Here is a 19,466-nt window from a genome sequence, read left to right as displayed (position 1 = left end):
CAGTCACGGGCCCACTGCTTCGATGTGTCCATTGCTCCCGGCCCAACCTACAGCTACGAAGTCTCTGCGCTTCATCCCCGAAATACTCAGGCATATCAACAATTTTAATGGTGGGGGATCACCCCCAGAGAGAGGGAACTCCTTATAAGGACAATCCTTACAAGATCTTGTAAAAATAGTTCTAAGTTTTAAATCGCCTCAAGAGAGGGGACACTTAAAAATTTTCTTACAAGTTCTGACCTGTAGCTGAAATGAAAGAAGGAGCATACAAATCACACAGGATACCTTAACAATTTTTATAGTGGGGATCATCTCCTGAGAGAGGGAACTCTCTTAGAGACTTGGGCCTGTAATGATAGAAGGGGTACACAAATCAAAGAAGTCAATATATCTTACTATTTATTTATTGACAATAGAATACAAGTTTATATTTTACAAGTCAACAGAATTTATGTCGCCATATTGAAACAGGACTCTAACGGGCTAAAGAAATTATCAAATAGCTCATTTTCTAGACGATTGAAAATGGAAACAAATATACAGGGTGTTACAAATGATAAATTTAATGTGAAAACATAAAAACATTTTTACACTACAAATATGATTCGTTCTTCACCCGAGGCTCCTGGAAAACTAATATACAGGGTGTTCCAGAAAGAAAATTCAAAGTGCAAAGGGGAAAATACTAAAAACATCAGCTAAAGCAAAATTTTCAAGGACACAAAGGAAAACATATATACAGGGTGATCTAGAAAGAAAATTCCATTTTCAAAACGGAGAACACTCAAAACTCATAACTAAAGGTGATTTTCTACGTACGTGCTGTTAGTAAAACTAACAGGGTATTACAGAAAAAAATCAGAAACTACAAAAGGAGTCAATAATCACAATATGACACAATAAGAGGAAAATTTACAAATCAACAACAATATTTTAATATAAAATCAGAAAAACCGAAACCCGAAAAACATCAGAAAATTGAGCAATAGGGTGCTACAAAAATAAAACACTTACATTTTAATATTATATTAAACTTGGAAAAACAATCGTTGGAAAACAAGTTGAAAACTAACGACATACTCAACAAGTAAGATTAATTCATAAATATTTTTCATATTTTTAAATATTTATATAATGTGTGTATGTGTTTGTAGAAAATCTGAAACAAAATTTTTGGAACTTGAGCACAGCCTGCATGAAGTACAATTATCTCGAAGCGCTTGTCGGAAGCAGCTTCACAAGGCAATGAATTTCGCCAAGGATCTGGTCAATGAACAAGAGACGCTTCTGAAAGCACTCAATCAGCGGCACATGGAAAACAAAGCTGTGAAACGTTTCGGCACCGATATTGCTAGCCGGATGGATGTACTGCGCAATCAATTGAAGGTATGTGAACGCGGAATGTATGTTCGTTTGTTGTGTTTATACTTTTAATGTGTTTTTTATCAGTACAAATCAACCGTAATTTATGAATATTGACTTGGTCTTATAAAGAAAACATAAATATTTGTTCAAGTAAAAGGCGATAACTAAACAAAACATAGGAAACAAGCACAACGACTATATGCAACCAAACAAACAAACACAATAATTAATTGTAAATTTTAATCGAAGCAGTTTATTTTGCAATTTTTACAATATTTAACCATTGTTAATAATTTCAGGCAGTTCAGAAAGACGCCTGGCAAGAATTGTCGACAGTGGAAGAGCGCATACAAGAACAGGATTCGATTATTTTGTCGATGAAAGAAGAACACGAACAGGAAATCGAAAAACTTAAAAATCTAATTAAAGAAAAAGGATGAATATAAAATTACTAATCTATACTCCCACCATCGCAATCACTTCCAAGGGCTTCATTAAATTCATAAAATAGGTTTATTTAATTTTTACTGTTTCTCTGTTATGTACAAAAATATCATTCGAATATTAAATAAAATATGAATTTAAATAAGGATTTATAGGCATCCTTCTTTATTGCATTTGTTAAAATTGTGTTAGCACAGGATAATGATATTGATATGTGTGTAGAAGTGTGTGTGTGAAGTAGAAACAATAGCGTAGAAATCACGTGGCTAAACGTTGTTAAAAGCCTTCGTTTTGCCACTTGATACTTGATACACTATTAAGTGTTAATAATTTTTTGAATTTTACGTTGGGCAAAAGTAGGTGAAACGGAAACAAAAATAAATGAGTAGGCAGCTACCACCACCACAACTACAACTGCCGGAACCAATCCTTGTGATTACGGATGGCGTCAAAAATTAAATAATAATATATTTTTATAGTTTATAATTTCTCAAATTTTATTGCAGAGTGCAGAGGCGTCATGTAGGCGAGATGGAAACAAAGGTAAATGAGTAGGTTGCGCTTTTATTGTTAATAACCAATAAAATATTTATGTATAAATATATAAACACTAAATTTTGCGTTTTTGTTACATTTTAATTTTTTTGTGAATCGGTAGATTGTCCGTTTTAAAAAGTTAAAGCAAGACGCATAATTTAGGCAAACATGATGATATCAGGTAAACACATAAAATTTACGCATTTAAATAATCAATAACTAATTGTGGTCCATAAATCCATTAATAAATTATGATTATAAGAAGTATAACTTTTTGTCATTTTTTCGTTCTTAGAGCGGAGGCGCTTTTTCATAATGGCGCTGGTGTGGAACTGTGTTTTGGTATGGTTTCAATCGAACGTGTTGGCAATGGTGCACCATGAATGTAACTACAAGTATTTTATTAAATTTGGAGGCCGACATATTTTGAAAACCCCTGCCTTTAATCAGAGCATGCATTATCCTCGGCATAAAGTTTGCAAATGGTCCTACAGTAGTCTACCGGGTACCTTTTTTTGAGGTCACTTGCAATGCAATTGATAAGCCTAGATCAAAATACAGCAACAGTCAATGTCTGTATGATCGTCTTGTGGTGAGTCCGACTGGAGAGATTCAAAATTCTCAGACGGGCGAACCTATTGTGCACAAACTCGACAACCAATTAAACTACAATCGGTACTCGTACTCGTATATTCGCGTATTATGAGATATTACTTCCTTGGGTTGCAAAATGTGTATGTATTATAATTATAATTTTATTTACATGTTTGGTCCCTAACCCACGTTGGCCTGGTGGTCGCTATCGATGCATTATCACTACCAAAGCATTCCCAATTGCCAGACGTGATACCAATCCCGTTTGTGATTGCGGAATGATTCAACTAGTAAATATAATCTATTTTTTTTTAAGTTTTCAACTTAATAAATTTTTCTTTGTACAGAGGCGCATTGTGGGTGGAACGGAGACAGAGATAAATGAGTATGTTTTCATGGCATCCCTGATTGATTTGGTAATAGATGTCCACTGGTGTGGCGCATCTATTATTTCCACTCGCTATGCTCTTACTGCCGCTCATTGTATAACACGGCGAAAGAATTCCTTATCACTTTTGGTTGGTGACCATAACCTAAAAGGTACAATAAAAATGAATTGCAAAATCTGTTGGTAAGCGCATAACTCAACAACGCCTAGATCAATTTGGCTAATTCTTTTTTGAAATGTTTGTTAATGTCCAAGGATGGTTTAACGGCAAAAAAATTTGAATAATTGCTGGGAAAACGCTGAAAACAGCCCTTTTCTATAGAATAAAAGTTGGCATTGTGATTCACTCATAGTTATAGTTAAATAGTTGAATCCGAGATGGCGCACTAAAGTGCATTAAATTGCGAATCTTATTGATAGAATAGACATAGTACTAGAACAAGGCAGTAAAAACGAATTACATTTTTATTAAACACTACCGGAACGAAGTCGCGGGCAAAAGCAAGTATGAACTAATTGCAATTTGATACTTACAGAGGATTTTGAAACCGATACAGCTAAACTGCATTCATTGGAAGATTTTATTGTGCATCCTAATTATGGTCAATGGTATTCAGGAAATGACATTGCAATCGTAAAAACAACTACTCCTATTGAGTTTAATATCAATGTAGGTCCCATTTGTCTGCCATATCGTTATACCGATAAGGATTTTTCTGGAGAAGTGGTGACTGCTATGGGTAAAACTGTTTTTATTTGATTTAACATAAATAAATATGGTTAAATTTGGTGATGTTTTTTTAGGATGGGGACGCTACCTTGCCGGTGGTCCAACTTCTGACGTTCTGAGAGCGGTCAACCTTACTATTGTTACCCAACAAAGATGTCAGGAGTATTATTCACAAAAACATAACTTAACCATCGCCATTCCACAAATATGCAGCTTCGAAACGGGCAAGGACGCTTGTAATTTTGATTCGGGTGGCCCGCTTGTATGGTTTGACACCACCAATACCAACCGATACCAACTCCTCGGCATTATTTCTTATGCGCCGGGTTGCGCCACGGATGCACCGGCTGTAAACACAAGAGTTACTAGCTATGTTTCTTGGATTCTAAATAAGACACCAGGTATGATTTAAAAACAGAAATTTTTTCAAATTTTGATTTTTTCTTTATTTCAGACGCGTCCTATTGCTTTCTATAAACTGCTGTAGTTGCATTAAAATATTGAGTGTATATTTGAATCACAAATATATCTTACATCATATTATTTCCATTTAAACAGTTAACTACATAATATCTGATAATTAATCATTAACGTAGATGATTTACTTAAATATTCGTTACCTTTATGAATATATTTCAAGCGTAGAATAAGATAAAGTCAATGTAAATTGATAATAACTACTATTGGGGTAGTGACAGAATGCAAATCACATAAGATAAGGTAGTTTATGATAAAGTAGTAAATTCATTCACATATTCTTTACATTTATTATTTTAACTGGGTATTCTAGTCTAGAGGTTTCAAAAAATCGATTTTTTTGATATCTTCAAATTTTGCCTAACATTGCAAGCGCCAAATAAGATAAAGTAAACATGTGTTGATAAAATCCGCTGCGATGGCCCATGTTTACAAAACATTGCAAAAACGATAAGATCGCGAGAATATTTTTAGTTATAACGGACATTCTAGCGACATCTCGGGGAGATTTTAAGAGTTCAGTTTGAAATCGTCTGCTAGTGTTATTGAATCGGGCATTTGATAAGTGATAGTGCATAGAATCGAATGGCAAAGTAACTGTGTACCTGTAATCGCTCGCAAAGACACGTATTTCAATCAGCAGCATTATTACATTAAACACCAGAAAATATACATACATACTATATAGTAATGGATTATATATTACATAATATCTGTTGATAAATTATAAAAAATGTATTATTTAAATATGTTTTACCTTTATAATTTAATTTCAAGCGTAAAATGTGTTAAAGTCAATGTAAATTGATAAAATGTGCTGCTGCAATAACCAATGTGTTTGTTTTCAATACTTTACAACAACGATATGATAAAAACACAAGAAGATTTTTAGGCGAAAAGGACATCTTAGCGACATCGCAGAATGATCTTAAAAGTATAATTTGAATTCTTTATTTATAGAATCGTTCATGGTTGTGATGTGTGAGTGAATGTACAGAATAAAAGAAACTATAAAAATTCTATTATGCTGTTTATAGATGAATGAACTAATTTACTGAATGTGAGTTTTTATTGCCACATTATAGTTTAAAGGGCACTCCATACTATCCTTATTTTTCGATCGTCCTAAACCCTTAGAAAGTGCCTTAAAATGAATTATTAACAATCACAAAAATTACCGTTCTTGCAGTTTCTCAGCCTCCAACTTTGACTGAAGATCTACGGCCCCTGGCTCAATCCCCGATTTCAGCACGTTGCTTTTGTTAGAGATTTATCGTAATACTGGAAAATTTCGTTTTTATTGTGTTCTGCAAAATAACGCCCAGTATCTCCCGAATTATATGACTTTTTTTTATAGTATATAGACTATATAGCGTACATACTTAGAAACATTTTCATCTTTCCAAAAATGACGGAAGTTTGGCCGTCACGGACTCTTACTCTATTAATTTGATACTTCGGAGTTTGTTTTAAATATGAAGTATACTGGGTTGCCTATAATAAGTAGCTTATTTAAAAACTAGCTGTAACATACCTAAACGCGGAGGAAAACTCAAACTTTATTATTAGATACTTAGAAAAACTTTAATACAGGATAACGACTTAGGATAACTACGTACTTATAATGTAAATATAATTAATATTATTATAGACATTTGTATCAAAAATATAAAAATTACATGAAACCTATTTAAAAGCAGGAGCCGAAATTACTACGCTGAAAGAGAAGAATAAATCGTTGATTGAGGCTCATGATGATTTTAAAAATGAACGTTCACAGTTTATTCCAGTGTCAGTGCATACGTCAAGTGTTAATGAGTGTAAAAAGTAAGTTTTTAGGTTAGATATTATTTTAGGTTAAAATGAGGTTAAGTGTCTTTTGATTTGTAGGTGGTATGAAGAGTTAAAGCAGCAATATGAGACCGAAAAAATAAAATTAGAGAAATTTATCGATGAATTAAAAGTACAAATTAAAGAATTATCAGCTAAAGTGGAAATATTAAACTTGGAAAAACAATCGTTGGAAAACAAGTTGAAAACTAACGACAAACTCAACAAGTAAAATTAATTCATAAATATTTTTCATATTTTTAAATATTTATAATGTGTGTATGTGTTTGTAGAATATCTGATGCGATAACTTTCATATTGCAAATTATATTAAATTCAACAAAACATAGGAAACTAGCACAACGACTATATGCAACCAAACTAACAAAAACAAGAATTAATTGTAAATTTTAATCGAAGCAGTTTATTTTGCAATTTTTACAATATTTAACCATTGTTATTAATTTCAGGCAGTTCAGAAAGGCGCCTGGCAAGAATTGTCGACAGTGGAAGAGCGCATACAAGAACAGGATTCGATTATTTTGTCGATGAAAGAAGAACACGAACAGGAAATCGAAAAACTTAAAAATCTAATTAAAGAAAAAGGATGAATATAAAATTACTAATCTATACTCCCACCATCGCAATCACTTCCAAGGGCTTCATTAAATTCATAAAATAAGTTTATTTAATTTTTACTATTTCTCTGTTATGTACAAAAAAATCATTCGAATATTAAATAAAATATGAATTTAAATAAGGATTTATAGGCATCCTTCTTTATTGCATTTGTTAAAATTGTGTTAGCACAGGATAATGATATTGATATGTGTGTAGAAGTGTGTGTGTGAAGTAGAAACAATAGCGTAGAAATCACGTGGCTAAACGTTGTTAAAAGCCTTCGTTTTGCCACTTGATACTTGATACACTATTAAGTGTTAATAATTTTTTGAATTTTACGTTGGGCAAAAGTAGGTGAAACGGAAACAAAAATAAATGAGTAGGCAGCTACCACCACCACAACTACAACTGCCGGAACCAATCCTTGTGATTACGGATGGCGTCAAAAATTAAATAATAATATATTTTTATAGTTTATAATTTCTCAAATTTTATTGCAGAGTGCAGAGGCGTCATGTAGGCGAGATGGAAACAAAGGTAAATGAGTAGGTTGCGCTTTTATTGTTTTAACCAATAAAATATTTATGTATAAATATATAAACACTAAATTTTGCGTTTTTGTTACATTTTAATTTTTTTGTGAATCGGTAGATTGTCCGTTTTAAAAAGTTAAAGCAAGACGCATAATTTAGGCAAACATGATGATATCAGGTAAACACATAAAATTTACGCATTTAAATAATCAATAACTAGTTGTGGTCCATAAATACATTAATAAATTATGATTATAAGAAGTATAACTTTTTGTCATTTTTTCGTTCTTAGAGCGGAGGCGCTTTTTCATAATGGCGCTGGTGTGGAACTGTGTTTTGGTATGGTTTCAATCGAACGTGTTGGCAATGGTGCACCATGAATGTAACTACAAGTATTTTATTAAATTTGGAGGCCGACATATTTTGAAAACCCCTGCCTTTAATCAGAGCATGCATTATCCTCGGCATAAAGTTTGCAAATGGGCCTACAGTAGTCTACCGGGTACCATTTTTGAGGTCACTTGCAATGCAATTGATAAGCCTAGATCTAAATACAGCAACAGTCAATGTCAGTATGATCGTCTTGTGGTGAGTCCGACTGGAGATTCAAAATTCTCAGACGGGCGAACCTATTGTGGCCAAACTCGACAACCAATTAAACTACAATCGGTTTCAAATGCGCTTAAAATCGGTACTCGTACTCGTATATTCGCGTATTATGAGATATTACTTCCTTGGGTTGCAAAATGTGTATGTATTATAATTATAATTTTATTTACATGTTTGGTCCCTAACCCACGTTGGCCTGGTGGTCGCTATCGATGCATTATCACTACCAAAGCATTCCCAATTGCCAGACGTGATACCAATCCCGATTGTGATTGCGGAAGAATTCAACTAGTAAATTAGAATATAATATATTTTTTAACCTTTTTAATTTAATAAATTTTTCTTTGTACAGAGGCGCATTGTGGGTGGAACAGAAACAAAGGTAAATGAATATGTTTTCATGGCAGCCATGATTGATATGGATAGAAAAATCCTCTGGTGTGGAGCCACAATTATTTCCACTCGCTATGCAGTTACGGCCGCTCATTGTATCGTACAGAGGGCTTCTACTAATTATGGACTTTTGGTTGGTGATCATAGCTTATCACGTAAGAAAATTTATTTACTTGTATTTTGTCCAAATATACGCTAATTATAAATTGTTACTGAAGAGGGTCAAGAAACACAATCAGCTAAACTGCATTTAATAGAAGATTTCAATGTGCATGAAAGTTATAACTCAAGGACTCAAGAAAATGACATTGCAATCATACGAACAACTACGGCTATTGAGTTTAACATGAATGTTGGACCTATTTGTCTGCCGTATCGTTATACCAATGTGGATTTTTCTGGAGCAGTGGTGACTGCTTTGGGTAAAAATATTTTAATTTTATTTATTTCTTAATATAAATAAATATGGTTAAATTTGTTGATAATTTTTAGGCTGGGGAAGCGTATACTATACAGGTCCAACTTCTGACACTCTGCAGGCGGTCAACCTTACTATCGTCAACAAACAGAGATGTCAGAGTGCGTACACTGAACCGAACCAAATCATCTTCAATACACAAATATGCAGCTACCAAACGGGCAAGGACTCTTGTACTTTTGATTCGGGCGGTCCGCTTGCATGGTTCGACAACTTCAATACCTTCCGATTCCAACTCCTCGGCGTTATTTCTTATGGCCAGGCTTGCGCCACGGATGCACCGGCTGTAAACACAAGAGTTACTAACTATGTTTCTTGGATTCTAAATGAGACACCAGGTATGATTTAAAAACAGTAATATTCTCAAATTTTGATTTTTTCTTTATTTCAGAAGCGACCTATTGCTTTCCATAAACTGCTGTAGTTGCATTAAAATATTGAGTGCATATTTGAATTACAAATATATCTTATATCATATTATTTCCATTTAAACAGTTAACTACATAATATCTGATAATTAATCATAAACGTAGATGATTTACTTAAATATTCTTTACCTTTATGAATTTATTTCAAGCGTAGAATAAGCAAAAGTCAATGTAAATTGATAATAACTACTATTGGGATAGTAACAGAATGCAAATCACATAAGATAAGGTAGTTTATGATAAAGTAGTAGATTTATTCACATATTCTTTACATTTATTACTTTAAATAAATTTTGCCTAACATTTCAAGCGCGAAATGAGATAAAGTGGACGTGCGTTGATAAAATCCGCTGCGATGGCCCATGTGTACAAAACATTACAACAACGATATGATCGCGGGAATATTTTTAGTTTTAACGGACATTCTAGCGACATCTCGGGGAGATTTTAATAGTTTAGTTTGAAATCGTATGCTAGTGTTATTGAATCGGGCATTTGATAAGTGATAGTGCATAGAATCGAATGGCAAAGCAACTGGGTACCTGTAATCGCTCGCAAGGATAAAATGCGTTGCTGCGATAACCAATATATACGCAAGAAGATTTTTAGTCGAAAAGGACATCTTAACGACATCTCGGAATGACCTTAAAAGTATAATTTGAATTCGACTCTTTGTTTATAGAATCGTTCATGGTTGTGATGTGTGAGTGAATGTACAGAATAAAAGAAACTATAAAAATTCTATTATGCTGTTTATAGATGAATGAACTAATTTACTGAATGTGAGTTTTTATTGCCACATTATAGTTTAAAGGGCACTCCACACTATCCTTATTTTTCGATCGTCCTAAACCCTTAGAAAGTGCCTTAAAATGTATTATTAACAATCACAAAAATTACCGTTCTTGCAGTTTCTCAGCCTCCAACTTTGACTGAAGATCTACGGGCCCCTGGCTCAATCCCCGATTTCGGCACGTTGCTTTTGTTAGAGATTTATCGTAATACTGGAAAATTTCGTTTTTATTGTGTTCTGCAAAATAACGCCCAGTATCTCCCGAATTATATGACTTTTTTTTATAGTATATAGCAGGGCTGGCCAATCCCAGGCCCGCGGGCCACAAGGTGGCCCGCCAGGACATTTGAATTTGCCCGCCGCACAAACCAAAGTTGGAACTTTTGTATATGTATAATATTTTATGTATGAATGGCCATAGTCTGTGGCCCGGTGCTGCCGCATTCTAAAAAAATTGGCCCTCCAGGAAAATCCATTGGCCAGCCTTGGTATATAGGGTACATACTTAGAAACATTTTCATCTTTCCAAAAATGACGGAAGTTTGGCCGTCACGGACTCTTACTCTATTAATTTGATACCAACGAAAGACTAATTTTTGTTTGTTTTAGGGGTTTTGCACATGAACCTGACATTGTAGGGGAACCATTCTTTCATCAGATTGTAGGTATTGAATTTCTTTATCATTTTTATAAATAACTTTATTGATTAGTTTGATAATTAACAGCCAAATTGCATTTTTGTGTTTCGAAAGACTAATTTTTGCTTGTTTTATGGGTTTTGCACATGAACCTGACATTGTAGAGGAACCATTCTTTCATCAGATTGTAGGTATTGAATTTCTTTATCATTTTTATAAATAACTTTATTGATTAGTTTGGTAATTAGCAGCAAAATTGCATTTTTGTGCTTTGAAAGACTAATTTTTGTTTGTTTTAGGGGTTTTGCACATGAACCTGACATTGTAGGGGAACCATTCTTTCATCAGATTGTAGGTATTGAATTTCTTTATCATTTTCATTAATAACTTTATTGATTAGTTTGGTAATTAGCAGCAAAATTGCATTTTTGTGCTTTGAAAGACTAATTTTTGTTTGTTTTAGGGGTTTTGCACATGAACCTGACATTGTAGGGGAACCATTCTTTCATCAGATTGTAGGTATTGAATTTCTTTATCATTTTCATTAATAACTTTATTGATTAGTTTGATAATTAGCAGCAAAAATTGCATTTTTGTGTTTCGAAAGACTAATTTTTGTTTGTTTTAGGGGTTTTGCACATGAACCTGACATTGTAGGGGAACCATTCTTTCATCAGATTGTAGGTATTGAATTTCTTTATCATTTTCATAAATAACTTTATTGATTAGTTTGATAATTAGCAGCAAAAATTGCATTTTTGTGTTTCGAAAGACTAATTTTTGTTTGTTTTAGGGGTTTTGCACATGAACCTGACATTGTAGGGGAACCATTCTTTCATCTGATTGTAGGTATTGAATTTCTTTATCATTTTTATAAATAACTTTATTGATTAGTTTGATAATTAGCAGCCAAATTGCATTTTTGTGTTTCGAAAGACTAATTTTTGCTTGTTTTAGGGGTTTTGCACATGAACCTGACATTGTAGAGGAACCATTCTTTCATCAGATTGTAGGTATTGAATTTCTTTATCATTTTCATAAATAACTTTATTGATTAGTTTGATAATTAGCAGCAAAAATTACATTTTTGTGTTTCGAAAGACTAATTTTTGTTTGTTTTAGGGGTTTTGCACATGAACCTGATATTATAGGAGAACCATTCTTTCATCAGATTGTAGGTATTGAATTTCTTTATCATTTTCATAAATAACTTTATTGATTAGTTTGATAATTAGCAGCAAAAATTGCATTTTTGTCTTTCAAAAGAATAATTTTGGCTTGTTTTATGGGTTTTGCACATGAACCTGATATTATAGGAGAACCATTCTTTCGTCACATTGTAGGTATTGAATTTCTTTATCATTTTCATAAACAACTTTACTGATTAGTTTGATAATTAGCAGCAAAAATTGCATTTTTGTCTTTCAAAAGAATAATTTTGGCTTGTTTTATGGGTTTTGCACATGAACCTGATATTATAGGAGAACCATTCTTTCATCAGATTGTAGGTATTGAATTTCTTTATCATTTTTATAAATAACTTTATTGATTAGTTTGGTAATTAGTAGCAAAATTGCATTTTTGTGCTTTGAAAGACTAATTTTTGTTTGTTTTAGGGGTTTTGCACATGAACCTGACATTGTAGAGGAACCATTCTTTCATCAGATTGTAGGTATTGAATTTCTTTATCATTTTCATAAATAACTTTACTGATTAGTTTGATAATTAGCAGCAAAAATTGCATTTTTGTGTTTCGAAAGACTAATTTTTGCTTGTTTTATGGGTTTTGCACATGAACCTGACATTGTAGGGGAACCATTCTTTCATCAGATTGTAGGTATTGAATTTCTTTATCATTTTCATAAATAACTTTATTGATTAGTTTGATAATTAGCAGCAAAAATTGCATTTTTGTCTTTCAAAAGAATAATTTTGGCTTGTTTTATGGGTTTTGCACATGAACCTGATATTATAATGTGAAAACAGAAAAACATTTTAACACTATAAATATCATTCGTTATTCACCCGAGGCGTGTTCCAGAAAGAAAATTCCATGTTCAAAACGGAGAACACTCAAAACTCACAAATAAAGGTGATTTTCTACGTACGTGCTGTTAGGAAAACTAGTATACTGGGTGTTACAGAAAAAATTCAGAAACTTCAAAGGGAGTCAATATTCAGAGTATGAAGAGGAACATTTACAAATTAACAACAATATTTTAATAAAAATTGAGCAATAGTAATTTACAAAATTAATATCCCTCAAATAGAATAATCATTTTAAGTTAAATCGCGCAAAAATTTTAATTATCTACCTGCCTGTGCATTGATGAGATTTTCTACCCTGTAATATATTCCATCAACTGAAAACTCGCGCAGGGATTAACGGACACCTATTTCTCACTTAGGAAGATTCTAACCTACATAAATCTTTAAACAAAACAGGCACACATGCCCATTGTGATTATTTTTCCGATGGCCGAAAGAATACACGACGATTAATCCAATTAAAACCTCAAAACGCGTGGCGATTAGAGAGGCACGCTCGCGGACCACGCGGTGAAACAACAGCCGTGTGCGCTGCGCGGAGCCGGGTACAAGGCAAGTGTGCAGCGATATCACGTGTCAGTCCAACAAAAAAAAAAGTTTATACACAAACTTAGTGATAAACGCATAGTTAAGAAGACGAAACTAAAAATTCACAATGTTGAAATACATCGCTTTTTCACATCAGGTTTGAAATCCACATGTGACTGTTTAATTTGTCGAATGTTAATAGAATATAGTATTTATGTTACCCACTTTCTTACGTATTCCCAGGTAAAATATTCCACACGGGTCACGAAAGATCTTGATTTAAATTAAGAATTAAATGAATGCACACAACAAAACCATTAAGAATTTTAGGCGACGTCCAATATAACTGGAGTTACAGAATTTTCTTGCAATAAATTTCAATACAGAGAGATTCAGAATTAAATTCTGCAACGGAGCAAATTATTGCGAAGTTACTATGATTCCGCGTTCGCGTGTTATACTAATAAAACAACAATTCCTAGCGCACCGAGTATAACGGCGCACACACATAACATTCAATATAACTCGCGTTACGGAATTTTTTCCAATGAATTTCAATACGCGGAGATACAGAATTAAATTCTGCAACGGGGATAATTATTTCGAAACTACTGCAGGTAGTGGGATCAAATTGGTAATTGCTCGCTTAAATGCCTTACCATTAGGTCCTTGAAGAGTGACTACTCGTACATTTCCGTCTTCTCCTGGATGAACCTCCTTGATCTTTGCTAATGGCCACCGTGCAGGATTGATATCCTTTTCCTTCATTATTACAACTGCTTCCTTTTTCAGGTTGTCTGCAGACTCCTGCCATTTATATTGATGTTGTAATCGACTTAAGTACTCGGAGGACCAGGACTTCCAAAATCGTTTCTTGATTGTTTGTAATTGCTGCCATCGTTCTCCCAGACAAAAAAGTTTATACACAAACTTAGTGATAAACGCATAGTTAAGAAGACGAAACTAAAAATTCACAATGTTGAAATACATCGCTTTTTCACATCAGGTTTGAAATCCACATGTGACTGTTTAATTTGTCGAATGTTAATAGAATATAGTATTTATGTTACCCACTTTCTTACGTATTCCCAGGTAAAATATTCCACACGGGTCACGAAAGATCTTGATTTAAATTAAGAATTAAATGAATGCACACAACAAAACCATTAAGAATTTTTAGGCGACGGAAGATATCCGACAACGAGTACTACGGCGCACACACACAACTTTCAATATAACTGGAGTTACAGAATTTTCTTGCAATAAATTTCAATACAGAGAGATTCAGAATTAAATTCTGCAACGGAGCAAATTATTGCGAAGCTACTATGATTCCGCGTTCGCGTGTTATACTAATAAAACAACAATTCCTAGCGCACCGAGTATAACGGCGCACACACATAACATTCAATATAACTCGCGTTACGGAATTTTTTTCCAATGAATTTCAATACGCGGAGATACAGAATTAAATTCTGCAACGGGGATAATTATTTCGAAACTACTGTGATACCGCGTTCGCGTGTTATACTAATAAAACTACAATTCCTAGCGCAACGGGTATAACGGCGCACACACACAACTTTTTATATATTATAACTCGCGTTACGGAATTTTCTTGCAATAAATTTCTATACAGGGAGGTACAAAATTAAATTCTGCATCGGGGATAATTATATCGGAACTATTGCGATACCGCGTACGCGTGTTATATTAAAAAAAACTACAATTCCTAGGGCAACGAGTATTACGGCGCACACACACACACAACTTTCAATATAGCTCGCGTTACGGACTTTTCTTGCAATAAATTTCTATACAGGGAGATACAGAATTAAATTCTGCAACGGGGAAAATTATTTCGATACTACTGTGATACCGGCTTCGCGTGTTAGGGTAAAAGAGGGTAATGGGGGTCACTTAAGGAAAAACTCAAATATAATTTCAATGATAAACAAAATACTTATTGCAACCGCCTATAAGCATTGTTTACTTAAAAAACTATTATTTGATATAATTTTCACTTTAACAATCAATTTTGGATATTATTAAAGTTTAAAAAAACACAGATTTGACTCCCATTACACCGACATGCGGGTAATGGTGGTCACACTGGGGACAATCGGAATCAAACGAAATCTAGCAGATATCGCAGACATAATATTCTGCTAAGTCCCACCCAGTGCATTCCACATGAGCCCATAGCCCACATGAGGTGCATCTGAACCACATTTCATTGTTTTTTTTTTTAAATCGTTGCACAATAGACATCTCTTTTCCAAATTTTCATCCTCTTTAACCTGGCATAAGTCATCAGTGCCAATGTTGAAATGTTGAAAAATAAGTCACATTGTTTTTTGTAGGCCATTTGGAGCGGGCTAAATACAGAAACGTCCATTGGGAGTCGCATGACTCCCATTGCCCACAATTACACTATTGTGAAAAAGAACAAAAAAAATATTTCTTCCAAACATTGATGTAATCTGAACTGCACATCACGATTTTGAATATTTAACTAAGACTATATAAAAGTTTCATTCGAATATTGCAAGATATTCGCCACTTATCTTCTAATTTGCGTTGCCGTAAAATTAGATCAGCGGAGCTCAAAAATATATACAAAAACAACTACAATTCCTAGCGCAACGAATATTACGGCGCGCACACACAACTTTCAATATAACACGCGTTACGGAATATTCTTGCAATAAATTTCAATACAGGGAAATACAGAATTAAATTCTGTATCGGGGATAATTATTTCGAAACTACTGTGTTACCGCGTTTGCGTGTTATACTAATAAAACTACAATTCCTAGAGCAATGAGTATTGCGGCGCACACACACAACTTTCAATATAACTCGCGTTACGTAATTTTCCTGCAATGAATTTCAATACACGGAGATACAGAACTAAATTCTGCAACGGGTATAATTATTTCGAAACTACTGTGATACCGCGTTCGCGTGTTATACTAATAAAACTACAATTCCCAGCGCAACGAGTATAACGGCGCACACCCACAACTTTTAATATAAGTCGCGTCACGAAATTTTCTTGCAAGAAATTTCAAAGCTGGGAGATGCAGAATTAAATTCTGCATCGGGTATAATTATTTCGAAACTACTCTGATACCGCGTTCGCGTGTTATATTAATAAAACTACAATTCCTAGCGCAACGAGTATTACGGCGCACACACACAACTTTCAATATAACTCGCGTTGCGGAATTTTCTTGCAATGAATTTCAATACACGGAGATACAGAACTAGACTCTGCAACGGGAATAATTATTTCGAAACTACTGTGATACCGCGTTCGCGTGTTATACTAATAAAACTACAATTCCTAGCGCAACAAGTATAACGTCGCACACACACAACTTTTAATATAACTCGCGTTGCGGAATTTTCTTGCTAGAAATTTCGAAACTGGGAGATGCAGAATTAAATTGTGCATCGGGGCTAATTATTTCGAAACTACTATGATACCGCGATCGCGTGTTATACTAATAAAACTACAATTCCTAGCCCATCGGGTATAACTGCGCACACACACACAACTTTTAATATAAGTCGCGTTACGGAATTTTCTTGCAAGAAAGTTCGAGACAGGGAGATCCAGAATTAAATTCTGCATCGGGGATAATTATTTCGGAACTATTGTGATACCGCGTTCGCGTGTTATATTAAAAAAAACTACAATTCCTAGCGCAACGAGTATTACGGCGCACACACACACAACTTTCAATATAACTCGCGTTACGGAATTTTCTTGCAATAAATTTCTATACAGGGAGATACAAAATTAAATTCTGCAACGGGGAAAATTATTTCGATACTACTGTGATACCGGCTTCGCGTGTTATACAAAAACAACTACAATTCCTAGCGCAACGAATATTACGGCGCACAACGATGACCACTCACTATCGTATCGAACCGTTAAACAATGACAATTACGACACATGGCGTATACAAGTTGAAGCATTGCTCATAAAAAACGATGCACTCGGATTTGTAAATGGTGAAATAGTTAAACCAGAACCGGTCGCTGACGACGCTGCCGACAACGCAGCCGCCGTCGCTGAATGGGAGAAAAACGATAGAAAGGCAAAGAAAGAAGGTGCCGGTTAAGTGAACGACACGTACTTAATACTACCCTGCAGACTTGCACATAACAATAAAGCCGCCCCTACACGCATAAAACACTACCATTACATCCTTGAAAAAAAACCACACTACAAGTCCGACGGTTGTGCTAGCGCCGTCACTTCTACCGTTGCCCTTCTACGGTGCCCTGAACACGAGTCACTTCTACCGCTACCCTGATACGGTGCCCTGAACACGAGTCACTTCAACCGCTGCCCTTGCACGGTGCCCTGAACACGAGTCACTTCTACCGCTACACTCATACGGTGCCCTGAACACGAGTCACTTCTACCGTTGCCCTTGTACGGTGCCCTGAACACGAGTCACTTCTACCGCTACCCTCATACAGCGCCCTGAATATGAGTCACTTCTACCGCTGCTCTTGTAAGATACCCTGAACAGCCGAATTTCCACCGAGTGTTTCGAAAACTCTCAAATATTGATAACCGTACTAAATTTAAAAGAATAATTAAAATGGCACAAACAGTTCCCGAGATACAGTCAAATATCGATGTTTGGGAGTAATTTTAAGACACTTCTGGCGTGATTTCAAGGGGGCGACACGGTTACATAGAATAAATAATTCGTCGCCCTATTTAAATTTGTAAAAAATCATTGAAATCGAGCAAACAATTCCCGAGATACAGCCAAATTTTCAACGTGTTTCGAATATTCATAAAATCATGAAAAAAATATATAATTAATAATATAATTATAATAATAATTGTATCCTATTCCACGTTATTTAGGGGAAAGAAAGTGAAACATAGAATTCAAAAAACACGTATTTAAATATCTAAAATGGGTAGTCTGCATCACACGGACTGCAAGATCTGAACGCTATAAAAACTTGTTTGTACGCTGACATTGATAAACGCGTTGAGACAGAAACGATAACAATTCTATTGTACGTACTGATTAATTTCACGATGCTGAAATCTTCTCGACTACGTACATACAAAGTACCATAAATGCCGATTGCGAGACCGTTATATAGACATAATTAATAAAGAAAAATAAATAAATAATATTAATTCAATGCTAAACCTACCTGTGGAACGATAACGAACTTCGACTGATGTCCCCCGCAACAAACACATGCCGCAGATGCTGGATTGTGACGATAGCACTAATTTCAATTTCCGGAGATGTAAAGCAACGTTCCTCGAATCACAACACAAATGCCGATAACCGCGTAAAAAGGTGAAATTAATGTCTCATTAGCAATTTCGATGGATGACGAAGTTCAACCAAAAACACACGAGGCTTGCGAAAGGAACGCGTGCGAACCCACCGGCAGCGATAAAACGACAAGGAACACAGATTGTATACTGCGTATATAGATCGGCTTGTCGCCTCAGCTATGCGGTTAGACGTAGAACTACACCTCAAAACAGGCTAGAACAGAACTTTTAGACATATTATGTAGTCACGCGAAGAGAAACTGAGGAATTCAAATGATTCTGAAGAAAATGTACGTGCAGATCATCCGACGACAAAAATGAGACTGACGTACGCAAGCCAACCGCGTGGCGACTGCACTAAAATTGCACAAGATAAGACGTGTTTGTTTGTAAACACTAATACTGCCAATGTGGTAATGCAGAACATGAAAAGTACTATGCATGGAATTTTTAATTGTTCTTCGAAAAAATTTTAACAAGAAAAGTTCGACCCTGTTATTCGACCAAAAAAGTTTTTCCAGGCGATGAAAGATGTCTAGTCAGTTTTCTGATAGTATCAGTATTTAGGAAAATATATGGGGAAATCAAACTTAACCATATAAACCACTTCGGTTTTCCCGAACAAGATGTAGAATAATGCAAAACTCCATTAATTCCGGTTTGGTCCCGATGATGCAATTAGAAAACTCTTTAAA

General features: G+C 34.6%; 1 protein-coding gene and 2 long non-coding RNA genes across 3 annotated transcripts; all 3 read left to right on the top strand.

The window, feature by feature from the left end:
- The first annotated feature begins 15 nt into the window (after window positions 1-15).
- LOC135799742 (uncharacterized) lies at window positions 16-1,957 on the top strand. The gene is made up of 3 exons (XR_010550054.1): window positions 16-1,087; window positions 1,155-1,386; window positions 1,665-1,957. It is a non-coding gene; the product is annotated as an uncharacterized lncRNA (long non-coding RNA).
- A 442-nt stretch (window positions 1,958-2,399) lies between these two features.
- LOC135797990 (transmembrane protease serine 9-like) lies at window positions 2,400-9,527 on the top strand. The gene is made up of 12 exons (XM_065310632.1): window positions 2,400-2,527; window positions 2,642-2,731; window positions 3,118-3,230; window positions 3,288-3,480; window positions 3,865-4,068; window positions 4,133-4,459; window positions 7,812-7,901; window positions 8,361-8,419; window positions 8,481-8,676; window positions 8,740-8,943; window positions 9,014-9,337; window positions 9,391-9,527. Exons 1-12 carry the CDS (start codon window positions 2,515-2,517, stop codon window positions 9,411-9,413), a joined length of 1,836 nt encoding a protein of 611 aa, XP_065166704.1. The 5' UTR covers window positions 2,400-2,514; the 3' UTR covers window positions 9,414-9,527.
- On the top strand, window positions 6,217-6,471 carry LOC135799744 (uncharacterized). Its single transcript, XR_010550056.1, has 2 exons — window positions 6,217-6,362; window positions 6,426-6,471. It is a non-coding gene; the product is annotated as an uncharacterized lncRNA (long non-coding RNA).
- Window positions 9,528-19,466: the final 9,939 nt, after the last annotated feature.

This window comes from Atheta coriaria, unplaced genomic scaffold, assembly GCF_025399875.1.
Source record: "Atheta coriaria isolate IRGN ID8LTWV9N9 unplaced genomic scaffold, Caltech_Dcor_3.1 hic_scaffold_9_pilon, whole genome shotgun sequence".
NCBI classification, from domain to species: domain Eukaryota; kingdom Metazoa; phylum Arthropoda; class Insecta; order Coleoptera; family Staphylinidae; genus Dalotia; species Dalotia coriaria.
Note: the sequence above shows the minus strand (reverse complement) of the source record. Positions and strands in the feature narration are given on the sequence as shown.